General features: G+C 52.5%; 3 protein-coding genes across 15 annotated transcripts in view; all 3 read right to left on the bottom strand.

Moving 5' to 3' along the window:
- The window catches only part of RAB11FIP3 (RAB11 family interacting protein 3), a 75,312-nt gene extending 71,721 nt beyond the window's left edge, over positions 1-3,591 (bottom strand). For 2 of the 4 annotated variants that reach the window (XM_064478263.1, XM_064478264.1), the window contains exon 1: positions 3,081-3,591. In XM_064478263.1, coding sequence (XP_064334333.1) covers positions 3,081-3,557 — 477 coding nt within the window. In that variant the 5' untranslated portion in view covers positions 3,558-3,591. The remainder of the gene's footprint in view (positions 1-3,080) is intronic. The other 2 variants (XM_031447447.2, XM_031447449.2) reach the window with 2 other exon arrangements.
- A 3,710-nt stretch (positions 3,592-7,301) lies between these two features.
- On the bottom strand, positions 7,302-20,950 carry DECR2 (2,4-dienoyl-CoA reductase 2). 9 transcript variants are annotated; one of them, XM_064478259.1, is made up of 9 exons: positions 20,721-20,950; positions 19,619-19,687; positions 18,440-18,491; positions 17,769-17,904; positions 16,670-16,794; positions 16,507-16,600; positions 16,169-16,273; positions 15,518-15,661; positions 7,302-9,636 (listed from the first exon to the last, which is right to left on the bottom strand). In XM_064478259.1, exons 1-9 carry the CDS (start codon positions 20,798-20,800, stop codon positions 9,587-9,589), a joined length of 855 nt encoding a protein of 284 aa, XP_064334329.1. In that variant the 5' UTR covers positions 20,801-20,950; the 3' UTR covers positions 7,302-9,586. The 9 variants fall into 9 exon arrangements, with proteins under 9 accessions (XP_064334329.1, XP_064334328.1, XP_064334327.1 ...); XM_064478258.1 differs by having other exon boundaries at positions 15,444-15,661; positions 20,721-20,949; XM_064478257.1 differs by lacking the exon at positions 7,302-9,636 and adding an exon at positions 9,641-10,271 and having other exon boundaries at positions 15,444-15,661; positions 20,721-20,949.
- A 1,139-nt stretch (positions 20,951-22,089) lies between these two features.
- NME4 (NME/NM23 nucleoside diphosphate kinase 4) lies at positions 22,090-25,722 on the bottom strand. 2 transcript variants are annotated; one of them, XM_031447572.2, is made up of 5 exons: positions 25,415-25,720; positions 23,668-23,801; positions 23,296-23,397; positions 23,067-23,179; positions 22,090-22,524 (listed from the first exon to the last, which is right to left on the bottom strand). In XM_031447572.2, exons 1-5 carry the CDS (start codon positions 25,503-25,505, stop codon positions 22,401-22,403), a joined length of 564 nt encoding a protein of 187 aa, XP_031303432.2. In that variant the 5' UTR covers positions 25,506-25,720; the 3' UTR covers positions 22,090-22,400. The 2 variants fall into 2 exon arrangements, with proteins under 2 accessions (XP_031303432.2, XP_064334332.1); XM_064478262.1 differs by lacking the exon at positions 23,296-23,397 and having other exon boundaries at positions 25,415-25,722.
- Positions 25,723-25,938: the final 216 nt, after the last annotated feature.

Below are 25,938 nucleotides of genomic sequence, written 5' to 3'. Positions count from 1 at the left end.
TCAGAGACAGCAGAGACGTTAAAAATAACCTGTTCCAAACTCACAACTAGTGTCTGGCATATATGACTGTAAATTCCTATTTCAAGAAAACACAACCAGAAAGCTCCACAGTAGTCCTCTTTCTCCTCCTGATTCCTGCTAACACTGTGTTATATTACACCACACCTGATCTATCACCAGATGATGTAATGAGATCCAAACACACCATGACACTGCTAAAGAAAGAGGGTCACAAAAGCCATCTGTATTCTGAATGGGAACGGCGCCTATTAAAAATTCAGATAATCCACTTAAATAATTTAAAAAGCTTCCTTCATAAACAGATTACATAAGAGAGAATGAACATGCTATCTTTGAAAATTTGACAGTAACCAAGATAATCTAGTTGCTATCATCAAGGACAGTAATGTGACCAGCCTAAGAGTCTCATGCATTCAGTATTTTGAAATCTCAGGTGGAAAGTACAAAAATTTATCATCTTTATTGCTGTTATCTATCCAGCTTATCCAAACTGTTCCTATGGTTTTTAAAAAAAAATCATGAATGTTTTAAAAAGAGTTCTTATCTTTCAGAGATATATACTGAGCTATTTATGGACGAAATGTCAAGTATGTGCTTCAAAAGATATCTGGGGGTGGGGAGTGGTGAGTTTACAGATGAACCAAGACTGTGAACACTGAGTGATGACTTGGGGACAGGTAGAGTGTTTCAATAGATTAGTCTCTGTATTCTTATATACGTTCAAGATTTTTCATTTCAAAAATAAAAAATATTTATCATAATGTAGAATTTTTTACTTTTTCCCAAACTACTTCACCGTCAAAGAGTATTTCTTTTCTTTGCTTCTCTATAACGTATTTCAACACTGGACTTGGAAAAGCAAGCCTGAGTCATAATCAAGGCTAGCAAAGCTTACAGACACAAAAATCAACCTTTCATTACCCTGTTAATTATCTGCTCCAAAACAAGAGCTCTCTTCATCATCCCAGGAAGCTCATGTAAGTCAGGTACTTAGATCACAGGTACTTCTTCCTGAGCAGTCTAGGAGAGCAGACAGAAGGGGCAATGCCACAGATCTCCCCAACTTGCCCATCCACACCAAATCCTGAGTCATCCCTGCCTTACCCTTAAACTTAACATTCCACCAGGAGCTATCAGAGCAAAGAATGTTGACTCATTTCTACTTTGTACTAACAAAAATCTCAGCCCCCAATAGCAACCCAAAGTTTTTCCCACTGTGATCAATAAGAATGTTTCAACAGAAGGTGGTTTTCAAATGAAAAGGATTTTATGGAAATCAATGAGATGACACTTTGTGGGAATATTTAGGGCCACCAAACCTAAGCTGAGAGCCATCTAAACCTTAAGAGCCAAAAGACCTAGTTCAAGTCCTAGTTCTGGCACTGACAATCTCTGAGGCCTTGGAAAGTTATTTAACCTTTCTGGGCCTCCAGTTTCCTGTCAAGTAGGATGAATCCTGTCTGCCTACTGTCACCATAAGAAAGGTTGATGATCCAATGAAAATATAAATGAGCCTCACTTAAGCTGTAAGGTAGAGACTGGGGTCAGATTATGGTAAAGAGGAACAAAAGTGCCACTTTCCTAACATCTTTGATTGGTGTAATGATAAAGGGTATGTTTGGAGAAAAGACACATCATGGTGTAACAAGGAAGGGTGTGTTTGGAGAAAAGACACGTCACACTAGTTAAAAACAACCAAGGATACCCAAGGTGCTCTTCAGCCCAGGGGCAAAAAGAAAAAAACATAAAAAAACTTGAACCAGCAATCACAATCCACGTTAACCATACCGGAAATTGTCAGTCATGTATCTATCTCTCTGCCCATTAAACTAAGAGATGGAAGACCAACCTGAGCAATATCTTCCAACCCAGAGCTAAACAGGAGGGTCACACTGACCCCAACATTCAGGATGCCCACAGAGGCTTGCACATCTTCCCAGGCTGAAAACTCAACAAGGAGCCCTGACTCAGGATGAGCCAGTTCTTTACATGACAGCTTAACGGACACTGAACCCTCAAGGGGTACACGGATAAAGGTTCTTAATGTTATGACAGACACCCTAAATGGTAGGGTGTAATTCTACCTCTTAAAGATCTCTTGGTTTAAACATGCATCTGTACACCCACTTAACACCCCCTTAAACTGAACACCCACTTAACAACTGTCTGCACGTGTGAGAAGTCAATAAAATACAAAACCTAGCAGATCAGCATTTTAGGGATTTTCCACTGCTAAATAAAATATTTAAACGTTAACACCAGTAATCTACTTAATGTCTATTTGGGTTAACTGCAGAACACACAGTCCTGATGCCTTCTTCACCTTAACTTCCGTAAGTGCTGGAGGGGGAGGAGAGGGAAGGCCTGGGTCTTGAGGCCCACCTCCCAAAGCAGCCACGGCACTGGGAGCTTCAGGGGACACCTGCCACACTGCACTGTGCATTCCTGTCCAGCGTCTCACCTGTCCTACAAGAGTGGAGGTGTCCCGAGTGGAGTTCTACTCGAGTCTGCATTCACCACGGTGCTCTGAGGCTCATTCCCCACCTACCAGGGTTCATCTCTTTCCCCTCTGCACAGAAGGTACGGAAGTGAAAATTTTTAGAGTTCACTGTCTCCCAAACAGTAAGATAACGAATTTACGTAGAACATACGCCAATCACACACAGTAAAGTAACTGCGCTTAAAATAGGTGTCTATTAACATGATCTTCAGCGTCCAAGTGCAGCCTCGACTTTGCAGACCCAAGGAGTGGACTACTTCAGCCAAGCCAGACCTGGGCGCTCAGTTGGCGGAACCGCTAGCACTTACCCATGCAGGGGGCCCGTCTATCGGGCAGCCTGGGGACATGTTCCCAAGCCAGGAGCTCCCCTCGAATTAGGAACGATCCAGCTTGTGTGGCTTGGAATGGCAAGGAAAAAAACTGACTCCCAGGAATAGAACCTCATTAAAGGGGGAAGAGGTACTGGCAGAAGTGAATCAAAAGAGAACGCGGGACCCCTAGCCTTAACAGTGCACCCCGCGACCACCGCACGGGGCCAGGCTCCCAGGCTGCGAGTTACCTGCTCTGCCCCGTAGACGGTGGCGAACTGGACGAAGTCCTCGATGCGGACGAAGCCGTCCCCATCCCCGTCCAGGGCATCGAACACGGCCCGGAGGCGGGGGCCATCCTCCGGACACCCCGAGGGCTCGCTCGCTAGGGGGAGGGTCTGGCTGAAGTCCGAGGGCCGGTCGGGGTCCCCGGGACCCACCTCCAGCGCCGGCTCGCCCACCGTGGGCGAGGGGAAGGAAGGGAAAAAATCGACCTCGCCCCTCAGGTGGTGGCTGCGGCTAAAATCCTGCGCGGGGACAGACGCGCTGTGCGGGCAACTTGCGGGGCCGTCACCCTCAGGCTCCGTAGTCCAAGAAAAAAGTGGGCCGAGTTCCAGCAGCGGCGGGTCAGGGTCGGGCTCCTGGCCGGCACGCTGCGGCCGCCGCTCCGGGCCCGCAACCCGCCCGGCAATCGCGCCGACCGCGGGGTCCTGCGGACAGAGCCCCATGCGCGGGGAGGGGGCGGCGGGCGTGCGCGGGGCGGCCGCGGGCCCGCCGGGCTCTGGGTCCGGGCCCCGGCCGCCCGCGGGGGAGGCCGGTCGGCCTGGCTCCATCTTCATGGGCGCGCCCCCGGCCGCGGCGCGGGCCCGCGAGGCCAGTGATGAGGCGGGCGGCGCGGGCGGCAGACAAAGGCGCTCAGGGCGCGGCGGCGGGCGCGGGCATCCCCGCGGCGGCGCGGGCGGGCGCGCGCGGGGCGCCCGGGCTGCTCGGGCTGGCGCTCGGGCCCTGCTCCGCCCTCGCCCATCTTCGCACCGCGCCTCAGCTGTCCTCGGCCCGGCGGCGCGACGGGCGCGGGCCCATGGCGGCTGCGGGCGGCCAAGGGAAACAGAAGGGGAGGGCGCAGAGGGGACGCTGGGGAGGGGGTCCCGGAGGAGGACGGCGAGAAGGAGAACGCTGAAGGGGAAGCGGAGGAGGAGGACGACGACGAGGAGGCGCCCGAGGTACCCAAGCGCACGCCGCCGCCCTAGCCCCGCCCTCCGCTGGGCCTGACGTCATTACGTCGCGGCGCCTGCCGGCTCCGCCCCTCTCCGGCTTGCTATAAAGGCAGGCGCCCGGGCGCGGGCGCTGGCGTGCAGTCCTCCTGTTCTGTTTCGTTCTGGCGTTGATGCGCGCGCGGGGGTGGGGGGGTGCCGTCGGAGTCTGCTAAGCCCGGTGTGAAGTCTCAGACCCACGTGCGGTGCGGATGGACTGAGTCCTGCGTAAAGCACTCTAACAAATTGATAAGCAACAAACACCATCCTAGTGGAGCGAGGGAAGTGTTTGTGCTGCCCTCCGCAGGCGCCCTCCGGCGGCGCGCGCGCAGCTCCTCCCGGAGTGTGAAGGGGCCCCGAAAATGCGGCCCGTCACTTGTGACCGAAGGAACGCGTGGTCAAACACTGAGACCTTTTTTCAAATCTACAAGGGTTTTTACCGCAGGATATCCAGTGTTCATCGCCACTGCACAGTCAGGCCTCCCAAGCACTGGGGCTGTCTTCGACAACTGACATATGTTTGTCTAGATGTCATTATCCTCAGTGGGGACACAGGGTGTTAGATAGCAATGTAGGCACTTTGCAGCAGGCATGAAAGCGGAGACATGCTACATAGGAGCCGGCGAGCCTCCGGGCCTCAGACGAGGTGCTAAATATAGCCTGTAATGAAATGTATGGAGGAAAGCACCAGCACCAGGTATGTATCATAAGCAGCTTTGTCAGGAACCAAAGGAAACTGAACCTCTGTTTCCAAGTGTACGTGAGAGCAGTGTGTTAATTAACTGAATCATCTCCCATGACAAAATCCCAGGGCATGTGGTACCAGATTTTGTGAGGTTGGCACTAGGAAAACAAGGGCAAGGGATTCCCCCCACCCACCCAAAAACTATATTCTCAATTTCTTGTAAGAGCTGTATGCTTTCATGAGAAAGATACCGCATTTGTAGGGAAAAAACAACTTCAGTTTTGGTAAGAATCCAAAATGAACTGATGCTTTTGGCCAGATACAATTTTCAGAGGTGGTTATGATGATGGGTCAACCTTTCTAAATAGAGGTGTTAATGTGGTGGAGGTAGAAACCACATGAGGGTAGGGCTTGTGGCCCGAGGAAGCAGGCATTCCTCCTGCTGCTGTGGCAATGCCTGAAAACTCGGTATTCTTTGGCTGGCTGATGTGCCCAAATAGAACCCCAGCATGCAAAGCATGTGCCTTCCTCCTCAGACCAGTAGAAGAGACTGATCCTGAAACAAAAGTGACAAGTTCCCAGGCAGTTATTTAGACCCGAGCTTTCCCTTTGTAGCCTATAGACATTTTCCATCTCTAACATTCAAGGTAAAATAAACCAGCTCAGTGGAAGCAGCCCCTGCTGCCACTTTGATGTGCTCCTCCAGGCCCACCCCCTGTACCTTTTAATTTAGCCGTGTAACAGGTACACAGAAGATGAAAGGAGAGTGGGCTGCAGCTCACATCTGTTGATTTTTGCATCTGAGTTAATGTCTGTGAAAACCTCCTCTGTGAGTCTTTCTTTTTGAAAGGTACTTGGGATAAACACTTTTCTTTGGAACTCTCCAAGCAGGTGGGTCTCCTTAATCCCTTTTCCCTGGTGACCTTTGGCCTGTGGAGTTGGGAAGATGAAAGACCCGTCAGCTTGCAAGGTGACTCAGCAGATTCCTGGCTGTGTGGCACAGCCCTATTAGACCTGCCAGGGGAGCAAATGGAAAGTAGGTCAAAAAAACCTCAGTTGAAGAATGCACATATCTCCCCTGGGGTAGGGCCTCTCCACTTCCTAGGTGAGATCTGGCCACTGACAGTAGGAACGGGAGGATGACAGGCTAGATTTGATACCAAATCCATTTTTAAAAAACCAGGAGAAAATATGCCAAAATTCTAGCAAACTTTACATATCATTTCCCCCATTTTTGCTAGTCCAATGAACTTAAAATGGCATCTCATCTGTCTTGTTCGAATTTAACTGAGTGCTCCTGTGGCTGAGCATTTCTTGCTATGTTTACTGGCCCCTAGGATCTGTGAACTGCCCACCTGTAGCACTTGCTTGTTTTCCTATTGGGTACTCTGACTTTTTCTTTAAATAAAATCCCTTGCATCCCAAGATATGCAAATATCTTCTCCCTGCCTGTGTCCCCTTCATGAACTCTATCTGTTGGGGAAGATTGGGCATAAATCTTTAATTTTGAGTAGTCAAACACATCATTTTTATCCTTGGTGGCTTTGCTAATCATAAGGAAAGGATGGACTGTTCTATAGCTGGGCCAGTTGTCTACACAAAAACCTCACAACTACATCCCTATGTCACATTAGACACAAAAATAGTTACAGAGCAATCAAACACATAAAGGTGGAAAGCAAAACTTTCAAACTTTTAGAAGACACTGAAAAATATCTTTACGACCTTAGAGCAGGAAAATGTCTTACACAAGAATAAAAATTACAAACCATTAAAGAAAGGAATGATTTAAAGTTAAACACATTAAAATTTAAGCCTTCCGAAAGTGAAGCAACACAAATCAGATCAGTGGGGACTGGGAGAGAGGGGAATTTGTTGGAGTGACGGAACTGTTTCATCTCTTGATTGTAATGGTGGTTCTATAACTGTATGTGTTTTTCAAAACTCACAGAACTGTACACTACAAAGAATGAATTTTACTGTCGGTAAATTGTACCTTAGTAAAAAATACTTTTAAAAATTAGCCTTCTCTTTGACAAAAGACACATCATAGACTGGTGTCTTAGTCTGCTCATGCTGCTATGACCAAATGCCAAATGCTGGGTGGTTAAAAAAGACATTTATTTTTCACAATTCTGCAGTTTGGAAGTCCAAGGTCAAGATGCCACTGTTAACAAAACAAATAAAAAGCCAGTTATTTTACCAGCAAAATGGATTTATTCAAGAGCATCAAAGAATTATAATTCAGGATATACAACTATGTCCAACAAAGGAGAGGAAACTTTTTTATAGAGGAGAAGGGGCAGTTGGGAGGGGCTGCCGTAAACAAAAGAGCCCACTGGAGGAAACTAGGAATTCAAAGTACAATGGCTTTTCATTGGCTAAGTTGTGAGAGTCTTTCATTGGCTAGGCTGTTGCTGGGCAAAGAGAAAATCTTTCTCCCTCCTGCTGGGTAGTAAAGTAGTGTCCCTGCTGTGATATGTTGGGATCCCTGTTGATGTTGAGTGATGTGTGTATAAAAACTCTCCACTCTGGCATCCATTTTGGTGAGGTTTCCCTTTATTGTTTTTCACACCAGCAAATTCTTTCCTGTTGAGAGCTCTCTTCCTGGCTTGTGGTGAGTGTCTTCTTCTAAGTGTATATTTGCACGTTGGAGAGAACCATCTTTCCCTCTTTCTCTTCTCTTTATAAGACTAATTCCATTTTAGGAGGTCACCCACATGACCTCATCTAATCCTAATAATCTCCCAAAGGCCCCATCTCCAAATTATCATTGCATTGGAGGTTAGGGCTTCAACATATGAATGTGGGGGGACACAATTCAGTCCATAGCAACTGGGAAAGATATTTAAAACAAATGTAACTAACAATGGATTTATTTCCAAAATAGACAAGAATTCCTCAAAAAACAGTAAAAGAACAGTAGTTCAAGGAAGAAACTCAATTGGTCAATAAACATATAAAAAAAGATGCTTAACCGCATTGGTAATCAAGGGAATGAATGATGATAGCATTTGAAGTCAATCAGTAAAAATTAAGTCTCATACCAGCAGAGTGTAGGGAGTCACGTGACTAACCCAGCTGACGGTCTGTATCCCCTTAACCTGGCATTTTTACCTCTCCACCTGAAGGTCCCCAAGGAGACAGGAAAGGGGTATTCAAGGCAGCACTGATTTTCATGGTTCCACGAAGAGACTGCTGGATGGCTGAGGTGTGGTCCATGAGTTGTGATGGAATACTATGGGCAGTTTCAATGAATGAACCACACCTGCCACATCAACAGGGCAGATTTCTGAAACAAGCTGTGTAGAAAAAGCAGGTTACAGAACAGAGACCATTTTTGCAAAGTTTAAAAACACTATCGATACATATATTCCTTTTGAACACCTTCACTTGTGAAAATACCAAAACAAGAGTGGGAATTATATTGAGGGGGACAGAGGAGGAAAGTAGTGAAAGGTACCATAACATCTATTTCCTTAAAAGACGAACAGACTGGAAACAAACAGGGCAAAGTATCAACATCTGGTTAACCTGGCCAGTGGATACATGGGTGTCACTTGCTATTGTCCAGGCTTGTCCACATATTTTAGGACTTTCACACTTTATTTTATTTTATTTTAATTGAACTCTAGTTGATTTACAATGTTAGTTTCAGGTGTACAGCAAAGCAATTCAGTTTTTTATATATATATATGTACACACACACATATACATACATATATACATATTTTCAGATTCTTTTCCATTATAGCCTATTACAAGAAATTGAATATAGTTCCCTGTGCTATACAGTAGGTCCTTATAAACGCTTTTTAAAATCAATAAATAAATCCTCTACACAAAGTCTCAAACATATCCACCTCTTTTTATAGTTTTTCCTTTCACAAGTATGTCTTTAAGCCATTTGGAAGTTTTTTGTTTATTTGTAATGTGGTATAACATAGGGAACTGACTTTATTTCTCTCACTTAAAGAGCCAGTTTCCCAAAGCTATCTGTCCTTCCCTGATCTGTTTGTGAGATCATCTCTATTAGCCATTTTCCTTTTTCTTTTCTTTTCTTTTCTTTTCTTTTTTTAATGAAGGTACTGGGAATTGAACCTAGGACCTTGTGCATGCTAAGCATGTGCTCTACCACTGAGCTATACCCATCCTATCAGCTATTTTAATATTGAAAGTAATTTGTGTCCAAGGCAGAGTGATGTTGGGAACCCACACCAGAGAGTTGGGGAGCAGATTCTTGGGGGTGTCTAAAGAAGCCTCCTCCCAAATTGGACAGTTGCAGATACATCTGTGACAGGTCCTTCCTCAGTGATCACTGCTCTTGGAGCAAGCCCTCTGCCTGGAGCACAAAGTCCAGGATGGAGCCAGTCAGTGGTCGAGTGGAAGCCTCACTCAGGGCACTGTGGGACAGCTGGCTAGGATGGCCCCAGGGAGGCCACAAAGGTGGCCTTGGAGACAGACAGCAGGAGAGGGGCAGAGCTATATTCTTAAGGGAGAAGGGACCTGCCACAGACCTGCGATGGGATCAGGGTGAAGGAGCAGTGGGGCCACCAAACAGCCTGCAACTGGGCACCCCAGAAAAAGGGGTTCTGGACCCGCTGAGGGCCCAGTGCCTCTACCTACTGTCCCACTTTTCAGCCAGATGTCAGCCCCTCCTCCTCCTGGAGCCTCTTCTCCCCACTAGAAGAGGCCAGCCTCGCCCTCCCAGGCCTGAGCCACCATCCTGGTTGGGTCACCAGCTCTTCCACAGGGTCACCTGGGGATGAAGGGGTAGGGAAAGGTGCAGGGGTTACCAGGGAGCAGGAGGTAATGCGTATGTTCATCCTCTTGATTGTGATCCTGGCTTCACAAGTGTAGACACGTCAGAACCTGGTAAATTGTACACTTTACTCATGTGCACTTTATTGTAGGTCAATTGTACCTCAATCAAGCAATAAACAAAAACTGCTGGCCAAATACTTCTAACTTACAATTGTGAAAACGAGGTGAACATTTTGTGTTGGGTAAGTTAACCCAGAGCAGAGTCAGTTTTAGGTCTAGATCACAGACACTCTCCCCAGTGGCCTCCAGCAACTGAGAGCACAGTTCACACTCATGTTTACTGATATTTATTCAGTGGGGAAAGATTTCTTTTCCTCACCTTCAAATTTAGTCAAGTACATTTCTTAGAGCAAAAATAGACCATGAGTTTGGAAGGCACAATTTAATTCCTCCTGACTCAGCTGAGGTTTGGATGATTTTCTTATTTTAACATTTCACTCTGCAGTTGCTGACACCTGCTCCTATCTTCCTGTGACGACAGGCATCTCCAGTCCCCACGTGCCCAGAGTGCTGTGTAGCACATCCCACACCCACCATGCCTCCCCTGCCACCAAAATCACAGCCCCCAGCTGGGGGATGGGCACTGAAGACCAGGCGAGGAAAGGTTTGTGCAGATTCAGAACTTCTCTTTTTAGCCACGGGTCACATTTTCCAGAGGTGAAGATCTAATTCACATCACTCTCCTGTTTTGTAAAAATTGTCCAAATTACATGTGATGATGGAAGAGTTAAAAGTTAATTCTGCATATTCCTGCCTAACATTCCTTACTCCTTCTTCAACAGACACCTGTCAGGTCTTGTCAAGGTGCTTTGAAGTACAGATGGGATGAGGTGCCCCAAAATACTACGAAATTTGGAAATAAAATTATCTCCTGAGAGTTCAATTATTGAACTCCAAGCTGATTATATGTGTTACCTGAGGAAATAATGCAACATAATCAGTAAATAAATGACTGAAGAGTTACAGAAACTTCTATCCACTAAGGTAACATAGGTCTGACCCAGAGACCTGAACCAGAATCCAGCAGTAAATGTGAAATCCAGCAATCCTGTCTAAGGAGCTGTTTCCCTGAAGGGCCTGTTAGCACAAGCAAGGAAGAGGGAAGTCCAAAGAGGGATCTTGTCTCCATGTGGCCCCCAGGACAGAAGAGCTGAGTTGGGCAGAGTTCTGGTCCCAAGATGTGAGCCAGGAGCCTCTGCCACCTCCTTTGGGCCCTTGGGTTTCGCCAGTGAGGGGACCAGAGACTCATTTGATTTCTCTCACACACACACACTCACACATATCCTCACACACATTCTCATCACACTGGTCTACACATTGGTCTCTAGTGAGTTTGTTTGGTGTAAGTCACAACACACGTGGGATGCCTGTCAACACATATTTTCTAGAAGTGGGAGTTACCACATTCATATGATGCAGTCAACCCTTGGCCACAGTTTTTTGAGCAAGAGCCAGGCCCCTGTCCCAGAGTGAGTGTGAGCCTTTCCTCTGGAAAGGAGAGCTGAGTCTGCCAGAAGGAACCTGTCTCTGTCTTCAAGGGGCTGGGCTACAGTTCGCACACAGGGACGCAGAGAGAGCTGACTGGCAGAGAGGGGAGGTGTGGGTTCACTGGCAGGTAGGGGTGGGAGGAGGAAGGGAGACCCATTCCCAGGCCCTCAAACCCTAGGCCTCAGCTTTGTTCCCAAGCTCCAGTGCATCCCATCCTTGGAGCCTGTGAAAGTCCCAGGATCTTGCCACACATCTCCTTTTTATCTGAACAGCCTGAGTAGGTTTGTGTCAACAGCATCCTAGAGACCAGCCTAGGTACCCAGAAGGAAATGCCCGAGGAGGTCCATGCCAAGCCCTCTTCCCAGCCTGGGAAGCCCTGACCCTGGAGAGCCCCTCTGCTCTACTCAAGAGCACAGGGCTGCCTGGCCGCTGCACAACTGGGCCTCAGTGCAGAGCCAGGGATGAGCAGGACGCTCACCTGAACATTGCAGCCCAGGATGGGTGCTCAACCATTGCAAGGGAGGCTCAGTCTGACCCACAAGGTAAGGACAAAGCGATGCAAGGGTCAGAGGATAGGGGACCATCTGCTGAGCCTGGAACCATTGAGTTCTCAGGGATTCACCATCTCTCCCTGCTTCACTCAGCAAGCCCACGTCCAAGGCCATGAGGAAGGTCAAGAGGGCCAGTTGTGCTCAGGCTGGACCCTGCCAGGGCACCAAAGGGCTCACTTGGTAGGTGGACAGCGTCCCAGCGAGGAGGTCACCCTCAGCCTCTCGAGTCACTTCTCCCCCATGGGGGTGGTCCAGCCCCAGCAGGTACCACAGTGCCCTACACCACCAGAGACCCACATGGGGAGGGTGCCAACTCAGGGACCCAGAAACAGTGTAGCACAACCTCTGGGCCTGTCTGAGGTCACTGCAGACAAAGCTAGCACGTGCAAGCCAGGGAGTTTTACCAAGTTACCATGGCAACAGGGGGAGTCAGCAGAGAAACTCCTCCAGACTAACAGTCTACTTTAGGAAATTATAAGGTTCACTGCATCATGTGATACCTCGGGGACACTCTGTGTAGCTCACAACACACAGGAATGAGCAGGCTGGGGTCATTCATGTGTTCATTCAAGAGATATGGCACATGATGTTTTTTTAAATGTGCAACATGGAGAGGGGGTGTATAGCTCCATGGCAGAGTGCATGCTTAGCATGCAGAAGGTCCTGGGTTCAGTTCCTCTGTTAAAAATAAAAATAAAATAAAATGTGCAACATGGAGCGGGGGTTGGATGGTCACACCCCTGTGGTGGGCAGCCTGGTTTTGGCAGATGTTTTTATGTAAAGTTCTGAAAAAAAGAAAGTGCACCATCCTCACACCAAGGAAGAGGGACTCAGAGTTAGCAGGGCCTGTAAATCAGCTTCCACAGCTTCGGTTTAAAAAAATTGACCCCAGTTCGCATTTTTAAAGTTATCCTTCCTTTCAGAGAATCTGGCATTTTCTAGGGGAATTTTTGCAACTGTTAACATGGAAGGGGAGAACCTCGTTCTCTGCCACCAAGTTCATGTGCCACAGCTGGGGCCGATGCTGTCTCCATCACCATGTGCACCTGGTCCTCCTTGCCAGCCCGTCCTTAAGCCCACCAGCCTCACCACCTGGTAAGTGACACCTGTCGGATGTGCTTGTGACCCAGGAGCCCCCAGCAGCCACCCTACCCCTGCAGGACAACAGCTGTGGCTGGTGGACTAAGCCAAACAGCGAGGCCAACTTCTTACAGCCACACTGACCACCCCATGCAGATGATGGAGCACAGAGACAGGCTTTATGGTGTGTGTAGCCATGATAGTTAATTTCGTGTCAACATGACTAGGTGAATGGATGCACAGATAGCTGGTAAACCACTATTTCTGGAAGAGATTAGCGTTTGATTCAGTACTGAGTGAAGGTCTGCCCTCCCCAGTGTGGGTGGAGGAAGGGCAATTCCCTCACTCTCTGCTTGAGCTGGGACATCCACCTTCTCTGGCTCTTGGCCGTCAGAGCCCCTAGTTCTCAGGCCTTTGGGCTCAGACCGAACCACACCATCAGTTTTCCTGGGTCTCCAGCTTGCAGACAGCACCTCAACCCCCACAATCACATGAGTCAGTCCCTATAATAAATCTCCTCATGTGTATCTATATATATCCTACTGGTCCTGCTTCTCTGGAGAACCCTGACTGACAGTAATAAAAGGCTTACTCCCAGAACCTGCCTCATTCTCTTCTGTCCTCCTGGAGCTAAGCCACTGTAGAGTCCCAGAACAAGGCCTCTTTTAAACTAAACCCCCTGCTGGAATCACACCTCAACCGTATGTCCCGGCCTTCACGTGTGGCTGGCGGGATGCCCTCCCTAGGACCTTCTCCACAGGGGACAGCAGGCCCCAGCTCTCTGGCCTGTGGGGGCCTATGACTGCCTCTGCCTCTCACTGCCTGCAGCTCCCCAGTAACTGCCTTTCCTGTTCAGTCTCTTCCCTCAGCATCATCATAAGCACCCATTTGCCTGCCTCCCTAGTGGACTTGATGCCACCACATTCTGGTCTCCATTTAAATAGCAAGCAGAGCTCCCTCTGCCAGGTGGCCTCCCAGCTGGCACGGTCCTGGAGCCTCCCTGCCACTCCCTTGCACCTGTGGAGGCCGGAAGGCACTCAAGATAAGCAAAAAATGGGCATGGGCTTCTAGGGCAGAGGGTTCAAGCTCAGCACCCTAATGGCAGCACCAGGACCTCGCGGGAGCAGGCAGTACCGTTGGGGACCCCGGGGAGCATGCCCCTCCCACCAAGGGAGCAGACAGCCTCCCCTTGCCTCAGGGTGGGCTCCTTCTGCCTGAGGATGGGGGCGCTTCAAGCACTGGGTAGAAAGCGTTTTCTAAACCCCTCACAGATTAAAGACAAGAAGGAAACACCCACTACCTCTAAATGACCAGATTACCAGTGATTCTCTTCAGGTGTCCTCCTTTTCCTTCTAAAAACTTTTGGGAAGTCCAGTAAAGAGATGTCTTTATAGTAAAAAGATCATTTTTTTAAGGAAATGCATTTTGTGGCAAAACTCTAGAACCTGTGCTTATGCAAAGGGATGATACAGATAGAGGGATGGATCCATGTGCCCACTCAGAGGGCTGACCAACAGCTTTGGGCACCTTGAAGTTTTTAACAAACAGCATAGAAAACAAGCCCAGGAACCAAGTAGCTCCCTTAGGTCCTTGCCTGGAGGTCAAAAAGCAGTCATTAAGGAACAAGTGAGGGGTCAGACTTCCAGATTCCCTTGGGCCTGAGGGAGAGCGCTGGTGACAACAAGGACAGGCCATCTGGGGGGCCTAGAATGTGAGCCCCTGAATGACCAAAGACTAACTCCTCTGGGGATGTCCCAGCAAAGGATGGGCTCTGGGGCAGGTGAGGAGCAACCCTGCCCACATCACTGGAGGCCAACAGGGAGGAATGCCCCCCAGGCAAAGGTCAATGTGCAGCCCACACACCCTGATCAGAGGACCCAGGACAGGAGGTCTTGCAGGGAGGGCTCAAACACCCTTCTCCAACCTCCCTGGTTTGGCTTCCCTTTGCCGAGCAAAGGTCCCAAAGTAGGGGAGCAAGGAAGAGAAGACAGCCTGAAATGCCCCCTTCTCTCCAACCAGGCAGCAGGAGCCGCCTCGGGGTACTGGCTGGACACAGGCAGGAGGAGAAAGGAGGCCAGGCTAGGCTGGGGCTGGGCAGGGAGGACAGCCTCGACCCTAGGTGGGGAGGGACACCCCTACAGCCTGGCCTCATCACCACTCTCCAAGCGCTGGCACGCCGACCTCCCCCTGCAGAAACCTATGTGGTGTGGGCAGGTCACTACCTGGTCACTACCCCCATGCACGGGGGACCAGCGCCCGCCTCCTGCACAGCCCAGGGTGGGTGAGTGGCCTGGCTAGGGCAGGCCGGAAGTGATGGTTCCACAGCAGTGCTCAGAGAGGGCAGCAGGCAGCCAGGCCTTGTGCATCTCTTGGGGATTGGACACCAATACCCTCTTCTGCCCTCTCCCTGACCTCCCCACAATGAATGCTCCTCATCCTAGCTACTGGGATGCCAGCCACAGGGGCCACGGCTGGTCCTGGTTTGCAGGGAGGCCCTGAGGTCTGCAGTGCAGCTCCATGGGACTGGGGGGAATGGAACCCCTCCGGAGGACCCCCTGGCCCTACCCTACATGTAGAGCAGGGGAACCCAGAAGTGCCTGAGACACCTAAACACACATCCAAGAGTCTGATGGGAGCATTTCAGGCCCAGCACAGTGATCATCAGCCCACCAGGTGTGTATTTTGGGGAGAGGGCCAAGGACACAGGCGACCCCGGAAAGTGGAGCAGAACATCACCTAGAGCTTAGCAGAGAAGGATGTCAAGTCCGCCAGCAACCCGACATCATTAGGGAATGTCAGCCAGGACCCACCATCAACCACCAGCACAGCCCCTGTCATGTAGGATGCCAAAGGGCTGGCCAGGAAGAGGGCACTGTGGGCGATCTCCGTCTTGTTCCCCAGCCTCTTCAGGGGGCTGGCCAGGACCTTAGCGTTCAAGCCAGCCTGCAGGCCACCTGGGAGGAAGCGGGAGGCTCAGCACCTGTGAGCCCCAGGACCTTGAGGCCCTCCACCCTCCCCTGCCCAGCTTTCCCTAAGCCACACCTGGGGATGCTGGGGGCACCGTTAGCACCACTCTATGGAGGAAAAACAGGACAGGTACAGACAACACTGCCACAGAATCAGAACAGGGCTTTTCCATGCTCATGCTGCCAAGGTTCTGGAGGCTTCAATGGGCGCCCCACTTTGTGTGCAGCTCACACATCAAGGCCAGCAGCCCTGTAGCCTCTGCCTCAAAGGAGCAGCTGCCCAAGTCCAGCTGACCATCAGTCCATCATAGGGGTGTGCTAACTGTCCCCAGCCTGGGGAAGGGCTATGCCAGTCCCAGACTCACAGAGCCATGAGGACTTGGCTCTGATCCCAGGCCTGTCCCAGCCAGGTGGGACTGCAGCCCACAGAGGCACTATGGGGCCTGTGCCCAGGGAAGCATCCACTGTGGGGCCTGGGAGCCCCAAGAGCCTTACCCAGCCGCTGGAACCCCTCCGTGCCACTGATGAGGCCGGGGGCAAGGCTGTTGACTCGGATGTTCTGGGGACCCCACTCCACTGCCAGGTGCCGCGTCATCGCATCTGCATGGGAGTCAGGCAGGTATGAGGGAGAAGCAGAGCTGCTCTGCTTCCTGGGGTGGCCTGGGAGTGGGTGGAGGCTCAGGGCCAGGGCTTGGCCTCTCCACTGCCCACCACTGGGCTCAGCTTCACTCAGACACTGCCGGCCTCCAGGGATAGGCAGAAGGGACCCAGTGGGACAGGTAAGAGAGACCCAGTGGGAACCCAGGAAGGCAGACCAGAGGGGGTGCCCATACCCACAGCTGCCTTGGCAGAGCCTGCATGCACTTGGAGCACCTGCCCCCGGGTACCCAGGGTCGCGGTGATGTTCACGATCACCCCTCCATGGTCCTGCAACACATGAGGAGGGTAGTGAGCGGGCAGCCATAAGAGGGAAGGCCCCAGCCATAGGACACTTACCCGGAAGAACTTCTCATAGAGTATACGAGACACGTTGAAGGTGCCCAAAGTGTCGATGTCCATCACGGTCTTGAAGGCATTGGAGGACAAGGTGCCCGCAGGGCACAGGAAATTTCCAGCTGCACCTACAGGGTGGAAGGAGACAGGGGATAATGCTGGAGCCCCAGGCAGCTGAAGCATACAGACCCTCACGGTAGTCCAGGCTGGACAGGGAAAGAAGCCCAAGTATTTGAACAAATTCCTGAATGACGGGCAAGATGGATATTGTGGGTTGGACTGTGTCCCTCAAGAAGATATGCTGGAGTCCCACCCCTGATACCTGTGAACATAATCGTATTTGGAAAGATGATCTTTGTAGAAATAATCAAGGTACTGAATTAAGATGGGCCTAAATCCAAGGACTGGCATCCTTAAAGAGGGGGGGCATGCACAGGGGGGTGGCAGTGTTAAGGAAGCAGAGGCTGGAGTGAGGCAGCCCCAAGCCAAGGACACCAGGCAGCAACACCAGAAAGTAAGAGCAGGGCCTGGAACAGAATATCCCCGGAAGTCTTCAGCTATAGTGCAGCCCTGACACACCTCAGCCTTGACTCAGACAGAATAAATTTCTGTTGTTTTAGGCTGCCTAGCTTATGACTTTGTGAGCAGCAGGAAACTGCCGCACTGAATGTTTTTAAAGGGAATTTCAGCAAAGAGTGAACCTGGATATAAAATAGGGACTATAGTTAACAGTATGTGTCAATATCAGTCCCCCAGTTTTAACAAATGCAAGGTGTTAATAGTGGACATTGGAGGGGGCAGGGAAGGATGTGGAGTTATATGTCCTATCTGCTCAATTAGACTGTAAACCTAAAACTATACTAAAAATAACATGTGTTCCTTTTTCTTTAAGGGGCAATGTCAGGGCACAAGAGTGCCTCTACTCTGTGATTCGGCCCAGTTCACAGGGTGTCCACTTAAGCCCCGGATGCACTGACCCAGGAGGAGGAGAGTTGGGCCAAGACAGTGGCCTGGACCCAGGGCAGGAGTTCTGGGGCCTCCAAATAGGGAGGTCTACTATTGCTGACCCGTCAGAAGCCCCCAGGCAGTGACAGTGACTCACAGTTAATGAGAATGTCGATCTTCCCGAACTCCTTCAGCGCCTGCTCCACAGCTGCCGTGATAGCCAGGGGAGATCGGACATCCAGAGACAAAGGGAGGCACCTCTGGCCGGTGGCAGCAGCCAGCTTTCGGGCAGCCTAGAAGCCAAACAGGAAGAGACAGGTGGGCCTCGGCCTGGAGGAATCCGATGAGGGTGGTGAGTATGGGTTCTGCCAGGAAGCCAGGTTTCTGCTTCTAAAACCACTCTGGGAAGACGCAGCTGGTCCACTCCCCAGGGCTATGACCCGTGGTGGACAATTCTAAGACATCCCGCGCTCCCTCTCCTCTCACCACCACCAGAACACTGGTCACCAGTCACTGGTGAATGGCTGCTCCAGCCCTGCCCAGAGACCAGCTGGGGCAGAGGGGAGACTGTCTCCCGCAAAACCTTGGTGAGCCCGGAGATCTCTCTTGGGACATGGTGCCACCCAACATAAGGGTCCCCCCACAGGACCCAATATTTAGATTCTTTAAGACGAGGGTATTCCTGGAGGCCACTGCCACTGAAGCCCCCTATTTGGGAGCAGAGCAGAGTTGGTGTCATCATCCTCTGGACCTCAGGATCTTCCAGGCCCAGGCTCTTGTCCCCCAAAGCCACCCAGGGACAGGGTGGGCAAAGGAGGGACCCATCACCATCGACACTCTTGGAAGACTTCTGCTGGCGATGACTGTGTAGCATCCATGCCTGGAAAGCCAAAGAGCAGGTGTGAGGGACACACCCAGGTGGGTTCATGCCTGGCACTCTAAGCAAAGCCCCCCTCCCCCAAGGGGCTCTCGGGCTGAAACAGGAGCCCAGGACTGAAGGCACAGCTGGTAGAGGACACAGGGACTTTAGTGGGGCTGAGCAATGGTGGTGGGACCTCAGGTAGGCACCAGGCACCCAGAGACCACTGGGTCTCTCTGGAACGAGGATCCCAGCCACACAGGGATGTGGGCCCTGCCCCAAATACCATGTGCACGGCACCAAAGCTACTGTGAGCCTCAGACATGGGGCCCAGGCTCTGTTTGAGTCCTGCTGAGTCCACCTGGCTTGGCACCATGCCCCGTCCCACCGAACTGCCATTAAGTTGTAGTAAAGGACAGAGAGCCCATTCTGAGGTCAAGGTACTTCTCCTGCCTCACCTCCAGACAAACTCAGCCTCAAACTCAGTAACAGTAGCAGCAACCACCTGCTAAGCTAATCCCACCTAATCCTCAAACCCCCACCCAGTACAGCTGGCCACTCTCTGCTCAGAGAAGCAACATAGCTTCCAGCTCAGAAAACGAGTTTACCCGGAATGAATGGACAAATCCCCACATCTCGTTCAGTAGGACCACTTCTCTGAAAAGCAGGGTCCCAGAGGAAACTGGCTTCACCTCCCCCAACCCCGGCCTAACTCTGGGCCTATCCTAAGTGAGGGTGACAAAGTGTTGACCTAGGCCTGAGGCCACAGAACTTGTGTCCCAGGAGACAGACACTGTATTCAGCACAGTGCCAGGGTCCAACTACTGCAGGGCCCGCCCTAACCCTGGCTCAGCAAGGCCCTGGGGGCCCTGCAGTAGTTACCTCAACCTTTTAAACCCTCCCTTTGTGCAAATGGGGGTGCTGAGGCCAGAGCCACAGTCTAGACTAACCTCTAGGAGACACTGGAGTCCTGCCTCCCTCAGGACAGCACTTGACTCCTTTCAGATGCTCTCTGATGGCCCAGAGCCTAGAGGGGTTCCCATCACCCACTGGCATTTTGCCCAGGATCCCAAGGTCCAGCAGGGTCCATGCAAGGGTGCGTGTGGGGGTGCAAAAGCGGGGCACAAAGTACACAGAGCAGTGCTCACCGCATGAAAATCTCAGCAATCCGGAACCCGATTCCAGAGCCACCACCTGTAATGAAGGCCACCTTGTCCCTGAGAGAAGAAAACAGAGGCCCCTGTTGAATGGGGGCAGGGCAGGAGGAGGCTCTTGGAGAACTTTGACCCACTGCACTGGGCATGTCTATCCAATTTGAGACACGCTGCTTTTTGAAGCTTGCATTCCTAGGCTTTCCAGGTCTTTGGGAAAAATTATTTTAACCTAAAAATCTATTTAGAAAGTTATTAATTAATTAAGAAATGTTTTCAGAACATACATGCCTTCCTCCAGCTGCCTGGTAAGCAGATAGGGTAGGGGGTCCCAGGAGAAAGAGAACCAGGCATGACTTTCTTGATGTAAGAGAAGCCATTTTTGGCCTAAGCCATTTTGTGATCTACACCACAATGCTTGTTTTTAAACAGGTCTCAGAAGAATGCAGAAACAAATGAGAACTAACATATCAAAGATATATATATGCTGTGAAAATTCCCAGTTCTGTTTCAAAGATAAGGTTAGCCTAAAGCATTCTACCACCAGATCAACTGGAAACTAAGGGATGACCTTTTCTGAGCTGCATGACTTCAGTCAACTAAAGCTTCCACTCTGTCCACCGCCCAAGCCACTTCACTAATATGCACATTAGCTTAAAACTTCCCCAATTTTACTGTTGGGAGAGACACTGCTTTGGGAAAGATCCCCGCTGTTCTCTTTACTTGCTGCAAGTAATAAATCCTTCTTCCAGTCTTAGGCTTGGTTGTGTCTTTTGGCTGGACACCCACCAGTAGGTGAACCCAGTACTCGAGGAACAGCCCCTCACTCCCACCTTCCAGAATTACCACTGAATACCCACCACCACCTGCCAAGACAAACAGAACATGCTAGCAGCAGTCCAAAGATCAGAACACCAGAACTTGCATCTCTGAGGCCACCTGTACATCTGGACAGTCTGGTCGCCAAGCATGGGGTCCTCACACATCCCAGTAAAACCACAGTCCCGGTGCCGCCTGCACCCCGTGCGTCCCCACTCCCCTCCGCTCTCCGGGGCGGCCAGCGCCCCGCTCCCGCAGGCGCCCCTTTGGCGGCCCTCACTGAAGCAAGTCCGGACAGAAGAGGTGGTGGTACTCCGGGAGACAGTCGTCCTCTCTGACGTCGGGCGGTGGCTGGGCCATGGCGCTCGGTGCGGGCTGGGATGGCGGGAATATCAGGGACCCGCCCGGATCAGGACTCCAACCTTGTCCTCCAGGACAGTCGGCACTCTGCGGGCGCGCGCGCTCCTCCTCCTCCGACTCGGGCCTTGGTCACCCAGTCTCCGCGAACCTCGCTCTTCCCAGGAAGCCCCGCCCCCGCTCAGGACGCCCCGCCCCCAAGGATCCCGGCTCCTCCCAGGACGCCCCGCCCTCCGGCCCCTTCCGGGACGTCCCGTCCCCCGCGCTCCTCCCAGGATACCACGCCCACCGCAGCCGCGCGGCCCGCTGGGACTGGAAGTCCGACCCGGAGCCGCAGCGGGCGCAGGCGCAGCGCGGTGGGCCGGTTCCTGTGGCGGAGGCCTGGAGCTGGGACTCAGAGCCCTCCCGAAGTCCTTTTCACAAGATTGAGCGTCAGTGCTGGGGATTAGACCTAACTGGACACAAGCGGACACTTGGTTCTCAGGCTAAGGCGGGGCTCAAAGGCTGGCGGAGGGCCCCTCGGCTTCCCTCACCACCGTGGGCCCGGCTGTGCACTTGGTACACTTGGTAGGGCAGGGCCAGGATTTAAAGGCCCTGACCTATAGGACACCACCCTTCCCTGTTGCATAAATGTGACAAAGGAGAAGAAGGAAGGAGACTAGAGCCCAGAAAAACCACTGAAAACTAGAAAGGCCTTTCCGTAGCATGGCCAGCCCCAGGGTCAGCTCCCAACAATGACCCTTTCTTGGATGATAAAGTCAGGACATTTCATCCGTGCCCTCATGTGGAGGCACAGGTCGCAACGGAAGCCGTGAATTCCAGGACCAGCACATCGGTCACCAAAATTTCAAAGAGTGAGGACCAAGTCAGCCTGCAGAGGGGTAATGATATGTGCTGCCCAGTACCTGGGACAAGGGACTGGGGCACACCTGAGAACCAGCTGTGAGGAATGATGTGTGTAGTGTCAAGGTGGACCCCAGGCAGCTCCAGTCAGTCTTGACCTCATGAGAGGCCATGGTCACCAGGCTTTCTGCCCTGGTGGCGGCCATAGCCCCCTGCCTACCCCTTCCTGCTACCGTCCAGTCCTGCCTATGGCTCCTCCTCTAGGGAGAGCACTAATACTGGGGTTCAGCTTGGATTCCCGAGATTTCAGGCTGGAGGTCTCTGGACCACTGCCTGTCTCATACATTCAACAAAGTTACTGACTTGGTAAGCTTCGTTTTTACTTTCAGACTGCTTACAACTTTGCATAAAGGCCTCATTGCTATCTCAGAAACAGCATTCCACCCCCATGCACAGCACACTGAATTTTAATGTCCCCACTTTGGGGGAAGGGAGGTCACACTACCAACTTTTGGAGACACCCCAAAGCTTGTGTAGCACTTTGGTACAAAAAGGATTTGATCCAATCTTTTGCTGGCTTAGGATACTAAAAGGCACATAAAGTTAGTGGCTCCACCCCTCTGGGCTGGGGCCAGGCAGTAGGTGGGCAGGGAGATGGTCTAGGATGGATGGGCAGAGCATGGGTGTGAGCTTCAGTTCTTGTTGACAGAGGTAGTTGGTCCTGGGTGGATGCTGAAGGGACCAAGGCCAGCCTGAGTGTTCAGGCTGGGTAGGTGCTGCTGCGGTGGCCTTCGTCTGCCCAGTCCACCAGCTCACTGCTCTCGAACCACAGCTGGATCTCCCTCTGGGCCCCCTCCACAGAGTCACTGGCATGGATGACATTCCTGTCCCAAATGAAAGGCAGCAGAGGTAGAGCACAGACTTCAGTGTGCACCTTCTTCAGTGTGCACCTTGGGGGTTCCAGGACAGTCTGCTGATCCCCTACTGTCTAGGGGAGCAAGTCAGGTGATTGTGTAAGTGGAAAGGAAGAATAGGGGAGCTGGAAACCTGGATTCCAGCCTGGCCTCGGCTCCTTACCCACAACCTCAAGGACCAGCCCAGACCATGCGTCCCGTGCCAGCCCCCTGGAGTGTCTGGCAACACCGAGTGAGGTAACAGATGTGATGGCAGAGCACAAACACAACAAAAAGGGAATCCTTTATCGTCACCTATGTGCATGAAAGGATTTAAAAAATATTGCACTAGGAAACGTTAGGTGTGATGTCCCACCATCAAAGTCTCTTCTGGCTTTACCTTCCCCCAGCAAGAGACCCAGGCCCAATAGATCTGCCTTAGGAGCAGGCTGCCACCCCAAACCTGGGCCCTCCTCAACCCCTAGTGAGCTAGCCCTCAGCTCCAAGTGCTGAGTGTACCAGGGCCCCAGTACCTGCTGATGTGGATGCTGAAGTCTCCCCGAATGGTGCCGGGGGCAGCCTCAGCTGAGTTAGTATGTCCTATCATGGCCCTCGAAGTGCAGACCACATTGGGGCCTTCCCAGACCTGCAGCACAAAGATAAAGGAGGGTGAGAGAGCTGGGAGAGGGTCATCAAGGGCTCAGCGGCTCTGGGCTCAGTACAGGGCCCTCTGCCCCTTGCACCACCCCTGCCCCACCATACCATGGCCACCACTGGGCCGGAGCTCATGTAGCTGATGAGGGCAGGGTAGAAGGGCTTCCTCTGCAGGTCGTGGTAGTGCTCAGCAAGGACACTCTCTGATGCCTGGGTACATTGGGGGAGGAGTGAGAGGAGCCCCTGGAGAGCGAACCCCCAGACACTGGGGCTGTGACTGTGCTGTCCTGACCCAGATGGCCCTTTGCAGATGGCACTTACATGGGCTGGCACCTCCCCACCCCTCCCTTTCTGTTTCCAACACCAGGATACCAACTGTCCCAATGCAGGGCTGAGATGTGAAGGGCTGAGGTCCATGAGAAGCCCCTCCACCCCAGTGCCTTCAGGGACACCCATAGGCCAGGCTGAAAGCCTTGGTACCTGCAGCATTTTCATCCCCACCAGCTTGAAGCCCCTCCTCTCAAAGCGCTGGATCACATCTCCGACGAGGCGCCGCTGCACCCCATCTGGCTTCACCGCAACCAGGGTCCGCTCCCGGGTCCAGGAGGGTCCTCCTTTAGAAGAGGGGGGTTCAGGGTTGCTGTAGCCACACCGTCTCAGGTCCTCCAGACCTGGTTCCCCTGCCAAGACCCAGGTGTCCCTTGGGCTTCAGCATGTCTGCCTCAACCAGAGCAGCTCTGGAGGGGAGAGGTGTGGTGCCCACAGCCAGGGCTGTCTGGCATGTTCTCAGTGACAATCAGGGCAATGGGTCCTTCCATGGCAGTGGCAGACAATGCCCATGAGGGAGGTGGTATCCCCTGAGAAGGCATCTATCTTAGCGAGCTTGGAGGGTTGGGGAGGCACAGTCCAGTTCAGTGGCCACCCAGAGTGCCAGAGATGCTGCACCAGAAAGTACAACTCATGGCCTGATTTTCACTCCTGTCCTTCGAGGTGCTAGCACACACTGCTGGAACCCCCAACCTGCCACATCAGGAGGGACCCCGTGCCCAACTTCTGGGTCTGAAGTGAAGGAATGGCAGGGAGACAATGAGAATGGAGTGCAGTTTTCCTACCAGGTTAGCCACAGACACAGGGACAAAGTGACCTGGGGACTTAGGAGAAAGGTAGAGGGGGGGTCTTGTCTGCAGGTGGGGAGACTTGAGAGGGCTCCTCCTCTCACACCTTCGCTGGCCAGGCGGCTGTGGTGTTTCAAGGTGGGACACTTTCAGACCCAAGGTCAACGCTGAACTCTGCCCCAGCCTTCCTCCTCCCCACAGGGAGACATTGCCAGAGAGCCCCAAGCCACTTCCAGAGTTACAATGACCCTTGGCATTGGGTCTAGGGTCAAGAGTGTTTTGAGAGGAGCCCAGGCCCTGGATGTCCAGCAAGTAAGGAGAACTGGAGGAGAAACGAGAAGTAGGGTCCAGGAGGGCCAGTGTCCCTGGGGGGCATGTGCAGCTGCCTTCCTATCCCCAGGAGGAAATTAACCATAGCCTGTGTGGGGCCTGGAAGGCAGGCAGTAGGTGCCCACCACATCCCTTCAATTAAGCCTGCTGGAGGAAGCCCCCTTCTTTCATTCCCTCAAAGCCCAGTGCTTGTGGTCCGCTGCCTCGCCAGGCCTGCTGCCAGCTGGCTGGTGCCTCAGACAGTGGCAGTTCACTTTTGCCAGCGTTTAGAACAACAGGACAGCTGCGGATCGGGAAGGGCCTGAGGGCTCACAGCTAGGGCGGGAGGACCCTGCAGAAACTTGCAGGGCTCCAGGCAAGGATGTGCCAGGTGGAAAAACGCTCCAGGAGGAGTGTTCATCAGCTGAGAGTGACCACCCTCAGTAGCCCTGGGTTCCCTTGGATCCCCACTCATTATAGCCACCAGGCCTTTCTGGCTTTCTCCTGCTCAGGAGCCCTGAAGCCCTGCCTGACCCGAGCCCAGCTTTGGAGGTGAGCGGGGAGGTCGGGGGCGGGGAGACAGTGAGCGCGGCGGGGCTGGGGGTGGGGTGAGGGGTTGGAGGGAGTTTGGGGGTAGTTCGCGCAGGGCCCGGGCCCGGCGGGAAGCCGAAGGGCGTGCAGCTCTAGCCCTCTTGCCGCAAGGCCTCAGGCCCCAGTCCCAGGGCCCGCACGTGCGCCAGCAAAGGCCGGCGGCGCCTCCGCCCGCCCCTCCCAACGCGTGGCCGCCGGGCGATCAAACTCACCCGAGCTGGGGCGCGCGAGCAGCTTGGGGCCTGGGGCCCGCACGCCGCACAGCAGCCCCCGCAGCGCAGCGCGGGCAGAGAGGCGGCCCATGACTCCCTGCCCTCAGGCGTGGGCAGAGCGTGCAGGGGAGAGGCCAAGGGAGGGAGGGGGAGGAGTGGAGGGAGAGAGGGAGGTAGGAGGCAGGGGAAGGGGAGGGAGGAGAGGGGTGGGTGGAGTGAGGGGAAGGAGGGGAGAGGAGGATGGAGGGAGCAGGAGGAGGATGGAGGGGGGAAGGGGGACGAGGGAGAAAGGGGATGGAAAGATGAAGGGCAGCACGTGGCTTCAGCTCCACCCCCCCTCACCCCCCCCATCCCTGCCAAGGCCCCAACTCCTGTGACCTCACTCAGACCCTGCTTCATTCACAGGGCCCCTGGGAAGTGTTTAATGTCAATTTCTGTTAAATAAAGAAGAAAAAAAAAATAATGATGAACTCAGCATGGATTGTACTCATGTTTATACCAACGCAGTCCTTAAATATCATTTT

Source organism: Camelus dromedarius, chromosome 24, assembly GCF_036321535.1.
Source record: "Camelus dromedarius isolate mCamDro1 chromosome 24, mCamDro1.pat, whole genome shotgun sequence".
Classification (NCBI taxonomy): Eukaryota; Metazoa; Chordata; class Mammalia; order Artiodactyla; family Camelidae; genus Camelus; species Camelus dromedarius.
This window is presented reverse-complemented; position numbering and strand designations above follow the sequence as displayed.